The sequence below is a fragment of the Trichomonas vaginalis genome, chromosome V, assembly GCF_026262505.1.
Source record: "Trichomonas vaginalis G3 chromosome V, whole genome shotgun sequence".
Taxonomy (NCBI): Eukaryota; Parabasalia; order Trichomonadida; family Trichomonadidae; genus Trichomonas; species Trichomonas vaginalis.
Genome location: NC_067207.1, coordinates 15334763 through 15352970, shown reverse-complemented (window position 1 = coordinate 15352970; position 18208 = coordinate 15334763). Strand labels below are relative to the sequence as shown.

The 18208-nt window shown below is 33.7% G+C and overlaps 6 protein-coding genes and 1 pseudogene across 7 annotated transcripts, besides 3 other annotated features; 5 read left to right on the top strand and 2 right to left on the bottom strand.

Moving 5' to 3' along the window:
* Positions 1-499: 499 nt before the first annotated feature.
* On the bottom strand, positions 500-2274 carry TVAGG3_0340920 (uncharacterized protein; the record flags this gene model as incomplete). Its single annotated transcript, XM_001581309.2, has 1 exon — positions 529-2187. The coding sequence occupies one exon, from the start codon at positions 2185-2187 to the stop codon at positions 529-531; it is 1659 nt and encodes a 552-aa protein (XP_001581359.1).
* Positions 2275-2340: 66 nt separating this feature from the next.
* On the bottom strand, positions 2341-3886 carry TVAGG3_0340910 (retinoblastoma-binding protein 5 family; the record flags this gene model as incomplete). Its single annotated transcript, XM_001581310.1, has 1 exon — positions 2665-3873. One exon carries the CDS (start codon positions 3871-3873, stop codon positions 2665-2667), a length of 1209 nt encoding a protein of 402 aa, XP_001581360.1.
* Positions 3887-3991: 105 nt separating this feature from the next.
* TVAGG3_0340900 (SECY/SEC61-alpha family member family) lies at positions 3992-5446 on the top strand (the record flags this gene model as incomplete). The annotated part of the gene is made up of 1 exon (XM_001581311.1): positions 3992-5446. The coding sequence occupies one exon, from the start codon at positions 3992-3994 to the stop codon at positions 5444-5446; it is 1455 nt and encodes a 484-aa protein (XP_001581361.1).
* A 101-nt stretch (positions 5447-5547) lies between these two features.
* Positions 5548-10436: a mobile genetic element.
* Positions 8556-9228, top strand: TVAGG3_0340890 (IS204/IS1001/IS1096/IS116 transposases DDE domain-containing protein; the record flags this gene model as incomplete). Its single annotated transcript, XM_051230751.1, has 1 exon — positions 8556-9228. A coding segment is annotated over one exon (673 nt), but the record flags the coding sequence as incomplete, so codon positions are not given.
* TVAGG3_0340880 (uncharacterized protein) lies at positions 9330-9575 on the top strand (the record flags this gene model as incomplete). The annotated part of the gene is made up of 1 exon (XM_051230750.1): positions 9330-9575. A coding segment is annotated over one exon (246 nt), but the record flags the coding sequence as incomplete, so codon positions are not given.
* Positions 10437-10529: a terminal%2Cinverted (terminal inverted repeat of Maverick-3 transposon ID:TVAGG3_0340710).
* Positions 10437-18208: part of a mobile genetic element that runs on past the window's edge.
* Positions 11983-14406, top strand: TVAGG3_0340860 (protein of unknown function, DUF4106 family; the record flags this gene model as incomplete). The annotated part of the gene is made up of 1 exon (XM_051230749.1): positions 11983-14406. A coding segment is annotated over one exon (2424 nt), but the record flags the coding sequence as incomplete, so codon positions are not given.
* Positions 15231-16836, top strand: TVAGG3_0340850 (annotated as a pseudogene). Its single transcript has one exon. A coding segment is annotated over exon 1 (1606 nt).

The window sequence follows — 18208 nt, the reverse complement described above, 5'->3', positions numbered from 1 at the left end:
TCCTGTTATTACATCAATATATAAATCATATAGGACTATTGATTCTTAGCAAAGACAACAAACATTCTCTGCCAATTTTGAAATCATCCTGACACTGTAAACATAGCTGCATTATGCTATAATTCATTATGCGCCATTTCAATATAATAATCGCTGAGATCAGTTGTAAGTTATGGCTACAAGTGAATTCCATCACAATATTGGAAATTATTCAATTTATAATAGACTTTGGACGTCACTACTTTGTTATTTGAAGAGTGTAAGAGGAAAGTGTCTATAGAAATATATAAACATATAGATTGGTGTGCATAGAGAGTATATCTTCATTGAATAAAAGCAATAATGTATCCTTGGAAAAAGGAAATTTAAGTACTACAAAAATTATGAGAAGAGAGCCATAGATGAGGGAATTATCTTCTAGATCTTTTTCAAAGTAAAAATTATATATATATATATAGAGAGTGTGTGTGTGTGTGAAAAAATAAAAATTAAAAAAATTAAATAAAATTTATTCCACTATGAATCAAGTTAATTGAAATAATGACTTTCATAATCCTTCCTAATGAAATCAACGTACTGGTATTTCACTTTATTGTTTTCTATATCTTTTTCGAAGTACAGGATTGTACTATATATTGTTGGAGAAAAGATTCTTGGTGCCAAAAACGCAGCAAAAATGAAATTTAATTCACCGTTTGATCTGGCGAGATTCATGAACTTTTTCAGTTGATTGTTAATCATGTCCAGTTTCGTTGGAGGGTTAAAGTCGACTTCAATCAAATAAGAAATGTTTTTACAGATCAAAAGACTCTCTGTTGATTCCGTGAACTGTATTTGGTAAGGAGTCATAATCTGCAAATCTTCTTTAGAGAATTTATGGAATGGATATCTGATGTTTCTCATAATTTTCTCATCTTCTATTGTATGCTTTTGTTTAAACATTCTGAGATTATTGATATTTTCCTCTATCACTTTTTTTTCATTCGGAACAAAATTCGACAAACTATCTTGTGATTTACGAAACTCAATTAAGTTATTAATAATTGGTTCATAACATGTCTTGAACTCAAATAGACTCTTAATCCTTTCTTGTATCAAGTAGTAGTCACAGAAATGATCCTTTTTTGTTGTATTAATTTTATTGACAATGTTACTGAGATGTGTAATTGTTTTTTGTCTCAAAATTTCAAATGGAGTTTGAAGTGGATTCTGATCATTTCCAGAAACAGTGATACTCTTATGGAGATTATCAAACTGTGTTTTCAATATGACTTTCGTTGATCTCCTTAAATTCAAAGGAATCATCGAAATACTACTTTTTAAGTATTCTTCAAATGTTTTTTTTTCGATGGAACCTTCTATTTCAGGAAAAAGAGGAATAACTTTAAGAATAGTACGCAATGACTGCTTTGATACTGTTGTTGCCTTCTCAGAGGCTTTCTTATTCAATTCTGCAACAGTTTGCTTTGGAATATATCCGGATTCATCTGATGATAGTGATCCTTGGAATCCTGCAATGATTTCGTTCCAAAATTCGGTGTCCGACTCAAACAGGCTTATTATTTTTTTCAGTTCTGTTCTTTTGATGAATCCAAAGGTATCATAAGGAATAATTCCTAGATAATGAGGATAATCGCTCATCAAATCGGAAATTCTGAGTACAATTTCTGTTCCTGCAATTTTGAATAGTTCTTTTATAAATTTTGGACATTGTTTAGCATGTTGTTGGAAATTCTTTTTAAATGATTCGTAGACCTCTTCGTCTGTAGCACAAATCGTTGATTTGTAGAATTTATGAATAACGTTGATCTGTTCTGAGAAAAATGCAACGAATTGTGGAGATATTAATTCGATTTTTACGAGTTTCCTAAAATCTTCCAATTTATTATTGCGTTGTTTGTTCATGTATTCTTCGTGAGATTCATTGCCTACTTTTGTTTCATATAAAAAGTAATTGAAATTTTTGACAAAATCGTAGCGATTAGGAACATCGGTGAGATACTGCGCAAAGATTTTATCGTAGTATTGCTCAAAGAGAACTTTAATTTCGTCGTATTTATCTTGTAATGTTTCTGAGGTTTCTGTAACAGACTTATATGTTTCTATATTAAAAGAATTGTTGTAATGTATCTCCAATTGCTTCTCTCTGAGAGTTTTAAGTATGGTTAATATTGTTGAATCACTCATATATTTTTGATTTTTGATGGAAATTTTATAAAATTTTTTTTATCAACATATCATTTTCAAGTAATAAAAACAAGCTACTAGAATATTTCAATTAATTTCTTTCAATGAACTAACATTTCTATCTAATTCTTTTTATTGCCAACATGAATTCCAGAATTACCAAGGTACAAGACTGATTTAGCTCCAATTAAACATTTTGAGTGATTGCACAACTTATATACATTTAAAGATTCATTGAATATTTGAAATGAGCTAATATTTAGCATTCCCTTGTTTAAATATTCAATAAATGAAATTAATTACTTGATTTATGCTGATGCAATGAGGTAACTGCTGAAATATCATAGAATTAACAATTGCTGAGAAGATATTTGCAGATTGCTTCATATAAAACTATACTCATTTCGAATTTTAGGTATGAAATCATTTCCTATCTATCTTTCTTTTGTTTTAAGGTAAATATAAAAAATAACATCTTTATTCATCATAATCTTCTTCATCCTCACTTTCTTCTTCATCAACTCCTGCTTTAATATCTTCAATAGTTATTGGGAGCGTGATAAGTTGATTTGGATAGTTTTTGTCACTTTCAAAAATTGAAAATGGAACTTTTGTAAATATATCAACAGGATGGCCGGACAAATCTTCAACATTCCTAACGCCACTTTCGAATTCAGCATCAAATTCACATTCTGGTTCTTGATACATTTCATTTGTAAACATGTTATCAAGTTCAGGCACAGAATGTATCCATCTGTTCTTGTAAACAGCGCGCCATATGTGTATTCCTTTCATAGCGCGTGCAAATACAATTGGATGGACAGGATGGAAAATTAACTGTAGAATTACTTCGCGAGGGCCATTAGTAAAGTTTTTACGTAGAGAATAACAATCAAGTTCGTATGCCGCGAATGATGCGTCTGCAATTTCTGATGTTCCGAAGATCGCATGTTCATCATGGCGATCAAAGCTTGCTGTTGCAAATCTTGTATCGCCAACGTGGTCGCAGAACTTATGCTTGAACTCTCCTGTGTTAACGTTTAGTAAATGGGCAGCTCCTGCCTTGTCTAAAACTATTATTAATTCTCCTTTATGAGAAACTTCGATTGAGCATATATTTTTCTTTGCGGGCGCATCGAATACTTTTGCTACAGCGTTTTTCTCTGTGTCAATAAGCGTAATTCTGCTTCCTTTCGCAGCAACAATGAAATCATTTGGCAAAATATTGAAAATTGTAAATGATCCGTTAAATACCATAGATTCTCTTGTTGATAAGTTGAATCTGATTAAGGAATTTGCGTTAGATGTTAAAACGTAAATTAATTGTGGATTAATACGCGAAAACTGTATACAAAGTACTTTATCATCGAAATTCTGTTCGAAAACAACTTGTTTTGTCTGAATGTTATGAATGGTAAGGTTCTTATTATCGCAATGAGCAAGTAAGAATCCATCTCTTGAAAAAGAGCAGTCAACAACAGCGGATTTATGCTTAAAAAACTGATGGTCACCGCATCCCGAAAAAGAATCAATCAGACACGTTTGACCATTAGCAAGACCTACAGCAAGCATTGCGCCATGGTACGAAATTGACATACATGTGGTCTTCGCATTGAAATGAAATGTATTATTATACCAATCTGGAAGATCAATATAAAGATCATCAAGTAATGTATGAAAACTCATTTCTTGATTTTTTATAAAAGGGTCTAAACACTATTGTCATCCCCTAAAATAAAAAATCAAAACGAAAAAAGTGAGATGTCAATTTTTTATCGGTCTCTCAGTAAGAACAAATAAAAAAATGGGTTTTGATATTCTTAAGTCCATCAGGCCTGTTCTTGAACTTATGCCAAACGTTCCACGTCCAAACAAGAAGGTTCCAATCCGCAAGCGGTTGTTCTATACATTCGCTTCTTTGGCCTTATATTTAATCTGCACACTTGTTCCACTTTACGGCGTCCAAAAGACAGCCGGTGATGACCCAATGCAGCACCTTCGTATCCTTACAGCTTCTTCTAAGTACTCTCTTATGGAATTCGGTATTTCCCCAATCGTTACATCAGGTATGATCCTTCAGTTCCTCTGCTCTTTCGGTCTTATCAACAGAAACCCATCAGATCCAGAAGCCTCAGCCCTCTTTGATGCTGCTCAGAAATTGGCCGGTATCATTATGACTGCTTTCCAGGCTGGTAACGCTATCTGGTCCGGCGAATACGGCATCCGTGGCGAAATCGGCTTTGTCAACGCTGCTCTCATCATGACACAGCTTGTTTCTTCTGCTATTGTTGTTATTCTTCTTGATGAACTTTGCCAGAACGGCTATGGTATCGGCTCCGGCATTTCTCTCTTCATTTGCACAAACATCTGCGAAATGATCATGTGGAGACTCTTCTCATTCAACCATTACTCCATGGGCCGCGGAACAGAGTACGAAGGCCTTGTCATTGCTTTCTTCCACTACCTCTTCACACGCAAGAACAAGCTACGCGCACTCCGTGATATCGTTTTCCGCCCACAATTACCAAATCTTTGCCAATTATTCTCTACAGTCATTGTTTTCGGTGCCTGCGTCTACTTCGACCAGATTAAGATCAACATTGGCCTCGAAACAACAGTCAACCGTGCCCGTCCAGAGCCATTCGAGATCAAGTTGTTCTATTGCTCCAACACACCACCTATCATCCAGTCTACAATCCTTTCCCAGCTTGCTGGCTTCTCCCGCACCATCTACTTCCACTGGCCAGAGTCTCTTGCCACACAAATCTTCGGTGTCTGGCGTTCACACAACGGAATGTCCTATGACTACTCCACACCAGTTTCCGGCCTTATCTACTACTTGACAGCACCACAGTCCATCCAACAAACAATCCACGACCCACTTCATACAATTATTTACCTCATTTTCTCTCTTTCATCCGCCGGCTTCATCTCATACTACTACCTTAGATTCTCCAACCAGGCACCAGCTGATGTCGCTGAAGCCCTCAAGAAGCAGCACCTTACACTCAAGGGACACAGAGAAGACCAGAAGAGACTCGAGAAGACACTTTCTCGCTACATCCCAACAGCTGCAGCTCTCGGTGGTATCCTTGTCGCTCTCCTCTCATTCGTCGCTGACTTCTTGTCTGCATTCGGATCAGGAACAGGTATCATCCTCGCTGTTTCTATCATCAACCAGTTCACTGCTGAACTCTCCAAGGAAATGGCTGGTGACGGACTCATCGGTATCCTCAAGAACGCCGCTGGTGCGCGCTAAGATATAATATATTTTTTTTGATATTAGTTTTAACAAATAAAACATACACATTTTTCCCCTTAATTATTAATATCCCCCTTAATTATTAATATTCCCCTTAAGGATACCCTTACGTGTCAGATTTTTTGCGCATACGAAGAAGTCATGCTAGACATGAGCTATAAACCTGAAATTTTAGCAACATATTTAAAACTTTTTAAACTACAATACACTTTAATATTCAAGAACAAAAATATTCTTTTTAGAAATTACATAATTATTTTATGTGAAATCTATATAAAAACATATTTTGCGAGCGTAACTTTTTTCTTTATAAGCACCTTATATGACTGATAAACTGTGAAGGCACATAATTGTTAATTCATAGAGTTGATATGTTTCCAAAATTGAGAGGAAATTTGAAAATTGAATACCCTTTCAATTCAATTTTCAAAAGATATCAGCTCCTTCAATAATTGAAGGACGATTTTGATCATTTGCTCTTAAAACAAGTATGCCATGCAGAAAAAAGTTACGCTCGCAAATCTGAAATATAACTATCATATAAAAAAATTAAATTTCTAATTTTTTACTCTATAGATATTATTGGCCACTTGTGTAATGCATAAAAGTTTATGTCATATGCATACATTTGGAAGTATGGGAGACGAGGGAAATTACTTCTATGAGGCACTAGGATTTTTAAAAATTTCTCTATCGGACTCACCATTCAATTTCTCGAAAATTAAAAAAAATCAATAATAGCTAAAATGTATTATGCATAACAAATTTTAATGTTACACGGTATTTTTTGAACTTCATGACATGAATTTTCTTTATATTATTTTTTTTTGGATTTTCTATGATTTATGCGATAGGCTGGAACAACATTGTAAGTGCAATGATATCATTTATAGAGAAATCTAAAACTTCAGCATTCAGAACTCGCAACCACAAAAATATTCATTTGCTAAGTAAGTAAAGTTGATTAAGTTCGACACTTAGCTTTTATACGTAAAACCAAGTGTGTATTGTTATTTCTTGTTAAATTATTGAGAAAAAAATAAATTGTAAGAGAAACGATACTGATTATTGAAATAATATTGAGGGTAGCTGCAGATTTCTTCATTAACATGCCGGAAATTTGTTAATCTTGGTTTTCTATCATAAAATCTGTCGAAGAATCTAAAAACGGAGATATGAAATAGAGATCATGTAAATCTAGAGTATCCTGTCAGAAAAATAGACTAAGCATGTAACCCTTTTTTGGTCATAAACACTTTTTACCACTTAGTCATACAGATGATCATTAAATTTAAACGAGCACTTTTTGTCAGAATTTATTCTTTTACAAAGACAGAAGATTTTAGTATTATTTAATATTAGTGCTGTAGCAAAATTCAAAAAACGGTGAAAATTCAGTGAATTTGTGAATTCACATTTTTTTTCGACATTTTTCTTGATATATCCATGCACATTAAGAACACAGCTTTGATACGCTTAAAAAAGCATATTTCATATGAAATTGTTAAAGAAATAAACAATTTATATAAAAATTGCACTTATGGGCAGTTTAGATATATAATTTATATATAACATATATACAAATCCATAGACAAAGTGCAATAACTACAATGTTGTAGAAAATTACAGCAGAAATACTGACTTTTTGAAGGATAATAAGAATTCTTCTAAAAATACTGAAAATTAACATATTTCTGTACTCAATTTAGTATATGCACAGAAGTTATGATTTGGTGTTAGGTTTTTATGCCCCAAAATCTAGATTTTTGTGACATCAAATCTTATTAGTGGATAAATCAAAGACTGTCATTTTGAAATAAGCTCATATCAATAAATATCCATTTAAAAGCCTTATTGTAATATGTAACTAGCAAAAAGCCTAATATTTATCAAAATTAATCAAATCAAATGATCAATATTCATGATATGTCATCAGCAATAGCTAATTGATATTTTATTTTGTATTGATATTCATTTTTCTCATATTATACACGATTATATCTCTTTTTTTAAAAAAAGTTTTTATATTAGACATGAAAGTTGAATTAATACAATTTTGTACTAGAGTTTGTTTGTATATTAAATAATAATGATATATACTTCAACATATTGCGTCTCACCATTACCAAAATGTAATTTTGCATACAATTTTCTTTCATTTAACAATGATGTTATTTGAAAAGTGATACTTCCATGATTATTGATTAATGTTCCATCATATATAGGAATGAATGTTAAACAAGACACGCCTGCAGCTGGGTGCATTCGTGGCATTGTGATAAGGCTTATATATAAAGACTTCTCTCGATCAGCATTACGTCAAATGAATATTGACCCATTATTTTGGCGATGCGCTAGTTCCAAGTAGAAATGCTTTGGTATATTTAGGTTATGTCTATATGTTATGAATCATGGTATTATTGATAAAAACGTTCTTAGTCATTAAATCAATCCTAGTATCTAAAGATATAATTTAGATTTTTTTGTTTATTGCTAAAATTAAATACAGTATAACTTTCTTTCATATTGTCGGTACTAACAATACAAGATTGTGTTGAAAAAAACTTAAATATGCATGAAAATTAAATTTAATGTGTAAATATGATAAAAATTTCAACTTTACTAATAACATACATAAGTTTCTGATAGTTTAATATAGTTCATATTGATGTGACTGTAAACTATATCAAAAAAATATTTTTAAATATTGTTATGCAAATAATGGGATTTCTAAGGAAAAAATGATTATATTTGTTATATAAAGCAATCTTTTTAATTATTCACTACGTTTATTACATTTTTTGCCGACCATTTACGTAATATGCCTCCACCAAGCAGACGCAAACAACAAAGTCGTGAAGCTAACGAAAAATCAATTGAAGCAAGAAAAAACTCCCAAGAAAAGAATGCGCCAAAGGAAGTCGATCCAAAACACTGGACTGCTTCTGTAATTGTTAATGGTGACTCTTATACTCGAGCAAGGAATTTATTTCAAGATAACAATATTAAAGTGCCGAGTGAAAAAGAGTTTTACCGTCATCAAAAAGAAATAGGTAAGGTAATACTAGAATATAAAGAGCAATCTATTAAAAATGCTCAACAAACAATGAAGAAAGATACATTTTTAAGCACTGATTCGCATTATAATGTTGGCAGAAATGCTACAGCGTGCCAAAGTTTAATGATGGACAACCGTGGAAAAGTTGTTGGTGAAACAACTGTTATAAAAAAGAGCTCTGGAGGAGACTTTGAAGGCCCATCCAACATGATGGAAACAGAATGTACAAAGAGGATGATGTCAAATTTTGACTTTACAAATGTTTCCACAGTGGTTCATGACAATGACAATAAAACGAAAGCCATCATCCAGCAATATGCTCCGAATGCTAAAATTACACTTGATCCTCGTCATTGTGTACGTGCAGTTGGCAGAGCTTTCGAAAAGCTTGAAAATGGTGGATATAAAGAAGCAGCAGGAAAAGAAACTGTTAATCAACAGAAAGAAAGTGAATCACAGCCAGCATTCCCAATCAAATCTAAAGCAGAAGAGCCGAAGAAACGTGGAAGACCATTAAAACACCAAGAAAAAGTATTTCATCAGATATATTCGAAAGTTATTAAGTGGTTCACTTTTATTATCATGCTTCCAATTGAAACAACGAAAAAAATTTTCCTATGGAAGAATACATTAAATCATTTTATCGGAAGGCATGAAAATTGCCTTCACGAAAAAGACAAAGAATATCCTGTGTTTCAGCCACTTACAAAACCTGATTTAGCGAAGCAATTTCAACGTTTTACAGATGATGCCGCAAAGTTGATTCCAGAAATTGATCCTAATGCTCAAACACAACAAAATGAATCGATACATCATCACTCAATGCTTACTCAGTGTCCCAAAGGAAACAACGCAAAATCGTTTGAAATGCGTACGGCTGTTACAATTTTACAAAAAAACGAAGGAGAGAAATGCAAACAAGAAATATACAATCGTGTCAATAATTACCAAATATCTCCTTCAATCCGCGAACTCCAAAAACTTGAATATGAGAAAAATAAATCCAGAAATCAAAAGAAAGCTACACCAGAAACAAGAAAAGAGATCAACAAGGCAAGAAATGCAAAAAGATTTCCTAAGGATAACCCTACAGGTGATTACAGAGGAGGAAAGTGGACCCCACAAGATATCTAATTTTCAAATTTGAAATAAACACATATTTTCTTTGTATTTGAAAATATTTTTATATTATAAGATTTTTGAACCTATAAGTAGCATGACAAAAATTATATAATTTGCTCCTTTTTTATTTTAGTATACAAATATCCCATTTGTTATATGTTCTATATATATGATGATATTGTAATCAATTATGCTTAATGAAGCTTTATCCCGTGAACCCCTCATATTATTGGAAAATAAATAGCGAAAACATGTAGAGCTGCTATGTTCTCAAGTGTATGTTGATTTTTGGATTATTTCATGAAAACTAATGGCGGGATATCTTGCATTATTTAAAAAAATTGAACTATGCAAAAATAAATAGTATTATATTTTTTCTCATGAAATGCTATTATGAGACAACCATAAAAAACCATATGTTGTATTTTTATAATTTGATTGATTTTTTTTTACTATTTCATTAATCTTTTATGAATAATAATTATTTTTAATATATGTGCTATTAAAATTTCAAATTTTGACTAATATATCTAAGTTATCTGAACGAAACATTTAGAAAATATCATACTTACATTGAAATAGCAAGTAGAGCATATTAATAGCAAGTTTCTTGGCTTTATATCTATCATCTATTGTTGTTTGATCAAACAAATTTCACTCTATTATATGGTGTCAATTAATTAAAACAATTTTTAATAGTTATTTATTTAGTGCGAATAAGTGCAAACTCATAAATGAATAACTTAATAGTAGAAATGAATTATCTGATATAAATCTCACATTTTGTCCATCAGAAATACTTTAATTAAAAAAAAAAAAAAAAAAAAAAGGTAGTGGGGCTTCCAGGCACTTCGTGCCCTCTAGCCCTGAAGATGTTTAGTATAAATGAAGTTTTTATTCGGAAAATTGTTAGTCTTCTTGGTCGAAAACATTATATAATGTTTCACTTTTCACAAATTATATATGTTTTCATGTTTTGTCAAGACTTCTTCGTAAATGTTTTGTCAAGACTTCTTCGTAAATGTTTTGTCAAGACTTCTTCGTAAATGTTTTGTCAAGACTTCTTCGTAAATGTTTTGTCAAGACTTCTTCGTAAATGTTTTGTCAAGACTTCTTCGTAAATGTTTTGTCAAGACTTCTTCGTAAATGTTTTGTCAAGACTTCTTCGTAAATGTTTTGTCAAGACTTCTTCGTAAATGTTTTGTCAAGACTTCTTCGTAAATGTTTTGTCAAGACTTCTTCGTAAATGTTTTGTCAAGACTTCTTCGTAAATGTTTTGTCAAGACTTCTTCGTAAATGTTTTGTCAAGACTTCTTCGTAAATGTTTTGTCAAGACTTCTTCGTAAATGTTTTGTCAAGACTTCTTCGTAATGAGTGTAAATGACCAAAAATAATGTTTAGGTGAAGAGGTGAGATGTCACCTGTTTTCTCACCTCATTTCTCACCCGTTGAATTTTCATGAAATTTACACCAAAAATAATGTTTAGGTGAAGAGGTGAGATGTCACCTGTTTTCTCACCTCATTTCTCACCCGTTGAATTTTCATGAAATTTACACCAAAAATAATGTTTAGGTGAAGAGGTGAGATGTCACCTGTTTTCTCACCTAATTTTTCACCCGTTGAATTTTCATGAAATTTACACCAAAAATAATGTTTAGGTGAAGAGGTGAGATGTCACCTGTTTTCTCACCTAATTTTTCACCCGTTGAATTTTCATGAAATTTACACCAAAAATATACTACTAGGGTCATTTACGAAGAAATCTCAACAAAGTCTTTACGAAGAAGTCTTAACAAAGTCTTTACGAAGAAGTCTTAACAAAGTCTTTACGAAGAAGTCTTAACAAAGTCTTTACGAAGAAGTCTTAACAAAGTCTTTACGAAGAAGTCTTAACAAAGTCTTTACGAAGAAGTCTTAACAAAGTCTTTACGAAGAAGTCTTAACAAAGTCTTTACGAAGAAGTCTTAACAAAGTCTTTACGAAGAAGTCTTAACAAAGTCTTTACGAAGAAGTCTTAACAAAGTCTTTACGAAGAAATTCATGAAAATTCAAGAGGTGAGAAATGAGGTGAGAAAACAGGTGACATCTCACCTCTTCACCTAAACATTATTTTTGGTCATTTACGAAGAAGTCTTAACAAAGTCTTTACGAAGAAGTCTTGACAAAACATTTACGAAGAAGTCTTAACAAAGTCTTTACGAAGAAGTCTTAACAAAGTCTTTACGAAGAAATTCATGAAAATTCAAGAGGTGAGAAATGAGGTGAGAAAACAGGTGACATCTCACCTCATATGTCCTTACTGAAAAAGTATGTGTTCCATCTGTCAAAAGCCGCTTTTTAACTTTACTTAAAATGCCACGTAAGCTACGTAAGAATATACATAAGAGGAAGAGAGCATTGAAACATCCAATAGTAAAACTGACACCACAACAACAGTTGCAACAACAAATTATGAATGACCCCACTATGTTGCAACAAATGTCAAGCAATCCTATGCTTTTAAACCGAGTCATTGGTGCACAGAGTGGAGGTTTAAGAGCGGCACTTTTAGCGAAAATGGCAGGCTATGGTGGAGCTGCAGACGGAACAGCCTATAACCCTCAAAGTCAAATGAATTTGAGTTCACTCAAAAATCAAATAACAGATGTCAAAAAGTCAAACATAGACATACAGAAGCAAATAAGTGAAAACGAAAAGAAACTAGAATATGACAGACACACAAAGAAACTCAATGAGTTAAACGTAGAGAAAAAGAAGAAAGAAGAACAACTGAAAGAACTAAGTACAGAGGAATATGCGAAAAAAGTGTCAGAAAAAGCAGCAGAAGTAGCAAAAATGGAACAAGATGTTGTAAATTTGAAAAACCATACTACTCAATATAAAGTACTGAAAGATGAAGAAATAAAACAAAAAGCCCTGAAGACATATATGGATAGCGATGAGTATAAAAAAGAAGTTGAAGCAAATGTAAAGGCAGAAAAACTTTTACAGTTGCAAAACCAAACCGTACAGTATGAAAACTTAGCACAAGAAAGTAAAAATAACGACGCAGCCATGCAAAAGGCAATGAAAAGCGCAGAATATATAAAAGCCAACAATGACTGGTTAGATGCCCAAGCCAACGCCAAAGCAGCCCAACTCATAGGGTCAATAAGGACAAAAATACAAGCGGATGAAGACAGTTCAAATGAAGCTTTAACAAATGCTGACTTTAAGAACGCCTTCGAAGCTCTTTATAGTAAGGTGAAACAAGTGAACGACTTCTCATCTGGAAAGAAACTGAAGTCTGAAGGTTTCGACAAAGAGTTAAAAGAAGTAGCACAAAATATGACGAAAATAACAGATGCAGCAACGAGACAGGCAGTTCAAAGTGCCTATGACGCCGTTAGAGCAACTGTTGTGAAAAGTCAAGAAAAAGAGTTACAACAGACCAAAACAGACCTAGTAAATGCTTTCTTAAAAACGAAAAGTCAGGTAGGACATTACGCTGCAGATGGAACATATGTGCCAGCTGGTGGAACTTATATACCACCAAACCCTCCAAGAGAAGCACCTGCACCAGGACTACCTAGAACATTTACATCGTCACATGGACACAGACACAGGCATGCACAACAACCAACAGTTCAAAACCCTGCACAACAACCACCTCCACAACCAGCACAACAACCAACACAACAACCAGCACAGCAACCAACAGTTCAAAACCCTGCACAACAACAACCACAAACAGAGCAAGGACATAAAAGAAGTAGAGAACAAGGAAACCAAGAATTCTTAAAAATGCTTAAAGAAGAGTGTGGTTTCCCAGATACTGTTGACTTTAGTGACAGATATAAAGAAGCTATTAGAAAGTTCAAGGATGGAAATACTGACCCGAACCTATTTAGCTTTATGGCTCAGCACCAAAACGGATATAATCTCAAACCTGGAAAATACAAGCTCGCTAAGGGATATGATTTAATAGCATATCATCCAAATGACATGGATGAATTTACTCCGAGATATTTGATGTCAGAGCTAAATGACAATTCAACTTTCGTCATGAAACGCGTAAAAAATAGAGACGGAACGAAAGAACAAAAGCTTATGAATGCGGATGACGTAGATAGGGAAATTGTTGAAAACGGTCTCGGAATATATGAAATGCCAGCAGATGAGGTACAAGAAACTCCACAGGAAGAAGTTCAGATACAACCAGACATGGAAGAAATAGTTCAGCAACAACAGCTAGAAGAGCCTGAAGGAAACGAACAAGTCCTTCCTTTGGAAACTAACTTCACAGAACTAGATGAAGATTTGGAACAGCCGAAAAATCTTGACCCTCAACAAGAGTATGCGGAGAATATGGAATATTTCCAAGAGTCTAAAAAAAATTCGGCTGACATAGTAGAAGAATATCGAAAAATGTTTGCCGACATACAAAAGACTCCAACATCAGATGAAAATATCCAGCATAGAATGGAAGAACTGAAAAAAAATGTACACAAATACAACAACCCTTTTTACTTACGAGCATTTAACGTTCAATCTTTGGATGAACTCGGTGAAAATAAAAGGTTAAATTTCAAGAAAACATATAGAAATGAAACATTGTTTAAAGTTCATTCAGAACCTAACCAAGATGGAAACAAACCTACTTTTGTTTCTGCAGACGATGGAACTACAATGAGATGGGGTCATAAAGCTAATCCGGATAGGTGGTTCATAAACTTACAACCACAATTCCAAGAAGTTGTAGACGCAATGGAAGTCAATGGTGAACGAGATATAGCTGGTATTTTAAGCGCGGCTTTAATGCCATTGAAAGATATGAAACATGCAGATATTTTGGACCAGTATGAAATGAACATGGCTGATGGAAATATAACACCTGACGTTCTAGAACATTTATCTCAAAGAACTACACAGAACCATAGAGATGGTATATTTGGTGAAGAGTTTAGAAAGACAGTTAGGGAGAGAGAAGGAAGAGAACCTATTGTACATGACCTTGCAAATGAAAGTTTGCAAAATGTCATAAAAACTTACTTTGCAGACAATGAACTGAGAAGGGATGAATATTTAAGAAAACTCAAATTGACAGTACCAAATGAAATGTTAGTATTGAAAAACATGTTCCTTGACAAAATAAAACCAACTACAGAAATAAACGACGCAAGACTGAAAGATTGGGTAAAAGCTTTCCCATTCACAAAAGATATAGTTGGTAACATGGAAAGAAAACCAGAATGGCTACAAAAACATATATTTGGAAACGAGCATATTCCATATGGACAGGCACTGTTTGAAGAGCTTGAACCGGAAACTCAGGAAAGAGTCATGCAAACAATACGCGAAGACTCAAATACAGACTATGACAAACTCTTTCTAGGATATAGGTTACCTGAGATGGGCGACCAGAGCCAAAAGGCAAAAAGGGCATGGAAAATTTGCAACATACTAGATGAACATAATGCAAAGATGCAACAACTTGAAGCAGAGGGCAATGAAGGAAAAAGAAGAGTTAAAAACTCAGTCAGGAAGAAAGTAAAGCTTGGTCCACGTGGGTTCTATTATGACATATAAATCCAACTATTCTATATTTTTACTCATATGAAATGTACGCCGCTCAGAATATAACGCCAACAGTTTTGGATGCTATGAATGGAAATGTTTCCGAATGGTATAACGAATGCGACAATGCCATTAGAAGGTCAGAAATAGTTCCTGGAACTTACGAATATACAACTGCTGTTTCTTATGGAAACGTAGGTGAGTTTGGAGAAGGTTCTTCAACAACAGTAGATATTGCTTGCGACAGGTTTCATATAATTTCTATTGACAACTCTTTCTTATACGTGGAACAAGACATTGAAATAAAACCTTCTGCCAAGTTGTCTGACAAGAAAGGTTGCAATGGAATTTTCTATGTCGGATACCAATATGCTCCAGAAGTTTTCATGGGATATAAGATATATTCTAACTCTGACTTAGTTCAAACAGTAACATGGGCAAACTATGAATGGTTCGCTTTGAGAAACTCAGTACAACCACAAGCTAGAGAACAAACAGACCAGTATGCAACTATTGAGAAAATAAGAAGACTTGACCCTAACGTTCCAGGAGTTTATGTTAACCTTTCTGGACAAACTGCAGCAGCAGTAACCAAAGTAAAACTGAAACTTAGAGTTCCTTTGTCATCTTTCCTCATCTTCAGGTTTTTAAGATACTTGCCAAACTGGGCAGGAAAAATTTCTATCGAACTTACTCCAAGCAAAAATAACTTAGTCATTGCACCAACACAAGACCCATTCACTCTTACAGAAGTAGTGGAACAAATAAAATGTCATTCGCCGACTTTTGCAAAAACAAAGTTGACTTAGACTTTGGTTTCTCAAACCTCAACACTGAAGTAAACTATTATTTCAATGCTGCTGGAGATGCTTGGGACCCAGTTAAGTTCACATGCGAAAAATTTGAATGCAAGAGAATAGAAAGCAGACTTGCAGTCTATATGTTGGACCCAGATATTTCAAATGCTTTAGCTGCCAAATATATTGCAGTTCCACTTATGTTCCCTATACACCAAATATCTGTCAAAGACTTTGCAGGTGAAGTTGGAAACCAAAGTGCTGACCCAGGTGCAAGAACAGATATTGCTTTAACAACTGCAATGAAACATGCAGATACTATGTTTGTACTGTTCAGACGAACTATAAATGACTATTCTTGTTTCTACAACCCCGGTATTAAATATCATATAAACATAGATGGCAAATATTATCCAAGAGAAGAATATTCTACAGTTGAGGATATGAGGTCATACAACTTGACATTAGATGCTATGAACTTTAACAACAACTTCACAACAACCATTAACCCTGAAATGCAAAGTTCTATTATGCCATATGTGAAAGTATGGACTCATACAGGAGGTCAAAAAACTCAATATACAAATAGAGACCGTTCAAACTTTTGGCTTGGCATTCCATTTGCTGACTCAGAAGACTTTATGGGTGGTATTTCAACTGTTGGTACTGTACAAATACAATATACTGGTGACAGAGACGGTCCAGATGAACTGAGAGCAAAGAAGTTTACAAAACCAATAGCACTTTTCACGGAAGATGCTCTTTTGAAGATTCGTTCGATGAAACCTGCTGGGGCTCCTCAGATTGCATAACGACAGCTTCCATCGAGCAGATTTTGGCAGCAGGTCAGTAAGTTGTTCTTGAACTGACTTCTCTCCGTCAAATATTGACAGTACGCCAGTTTTGACATAAAATTGTATTATAAACTTACCTTTAGAAATATCGGTCAGTTTTGTTGTTATATTTTTGTCTGCTTCAAGAACTTTCACCATCTCGGTTATACCAACTTTCTTTGCTTTATGAAAATATTTTGGTTCAGCAAAGACTGCTATTCTATAACATTTTCCATTGTTTGTGTAAAGAACTATTCTATCAATGAACTTGTATTGTTTGTGTAAAGAACTAAACTTTGTTTTGCTTCAATTCGAAGAGATACTCAAATACGTCCATCTTTTTATTCTAAGTAAAATGTCATTTCCGAAAAATAGAAGCGTAAGTGTTTCAAAAGGTTTAATGGCGGTGGCAGATGTGAAGTTAAATTCACCAACAATCAAACAACAGTCAAAGTGTTGTTGTCAATGTCAAAGAAAGAGATGTTGAAGTGGGGAAACCATACGAAGACCAAGATGGTATAACAATAGTTCCTGTAAAAGAACAACCAAATACCCTGAAGTTAGCAGAGACTTAAGTTCTGTTGCAGATATTCGAAATGACTACCAACAACTTAAAGACAAACTTAAAACTCAGGAGAAGATTTGTCAAGCTTTAGGTATAATGTTAAACTTGGTCGAACACAACCCTGTAAAGGTGAACTCATATGTCATTGCACCTCATGAAGTTTTGAAAGAACTATTGAAACTTTTGACAGAGGCAGACGATATAAACATCAAAGAAATAGAACCCGACATTAGTTGCTGTGGTGTTTCATATAATGTCATTGACAAGATATACGTTATGAAAGGAGGTGAAACGTTGAACTTAAATATAGTTTCCCAGACGTTATAAAAATATTTGACGACCACAACATTTCATTAAAATTTAGTTGCTAAGTAAATGGCAGAAGACATAGTGGTTTATACTATTACGACTAAAAACCCTGAGTCATATAATTCTATAACACAAACTTACAAAGTCCTCAAGGACGATATTGTAAACTAACCTTAAACACAATGACGACTAAAGCCTGTTTTGCTCTTTTGACACCAGAAGACTTTGTTTGTTGTGAATGGTAAAAAATACTTCTTTGAAGATACTTACTCAGATATACCACCAACAGGTTTTGTTGACTTATTTAATACTTTAAGGGACGGATGTAACATGTGCTGCAACTAGAGCAGGTTTCATTATGTTTGGATGTCCGACCGAGTTTACTATAAACGATATGAGCTATAATACAAACTTATATCTGGTTTTTACTACCAACAGTTTCCTATAACAGGAAAAGGTGTCATACAAGGTCTATCTGTTCCATTGACTTTAAGTACACCTATTTTATATTGTTTTCA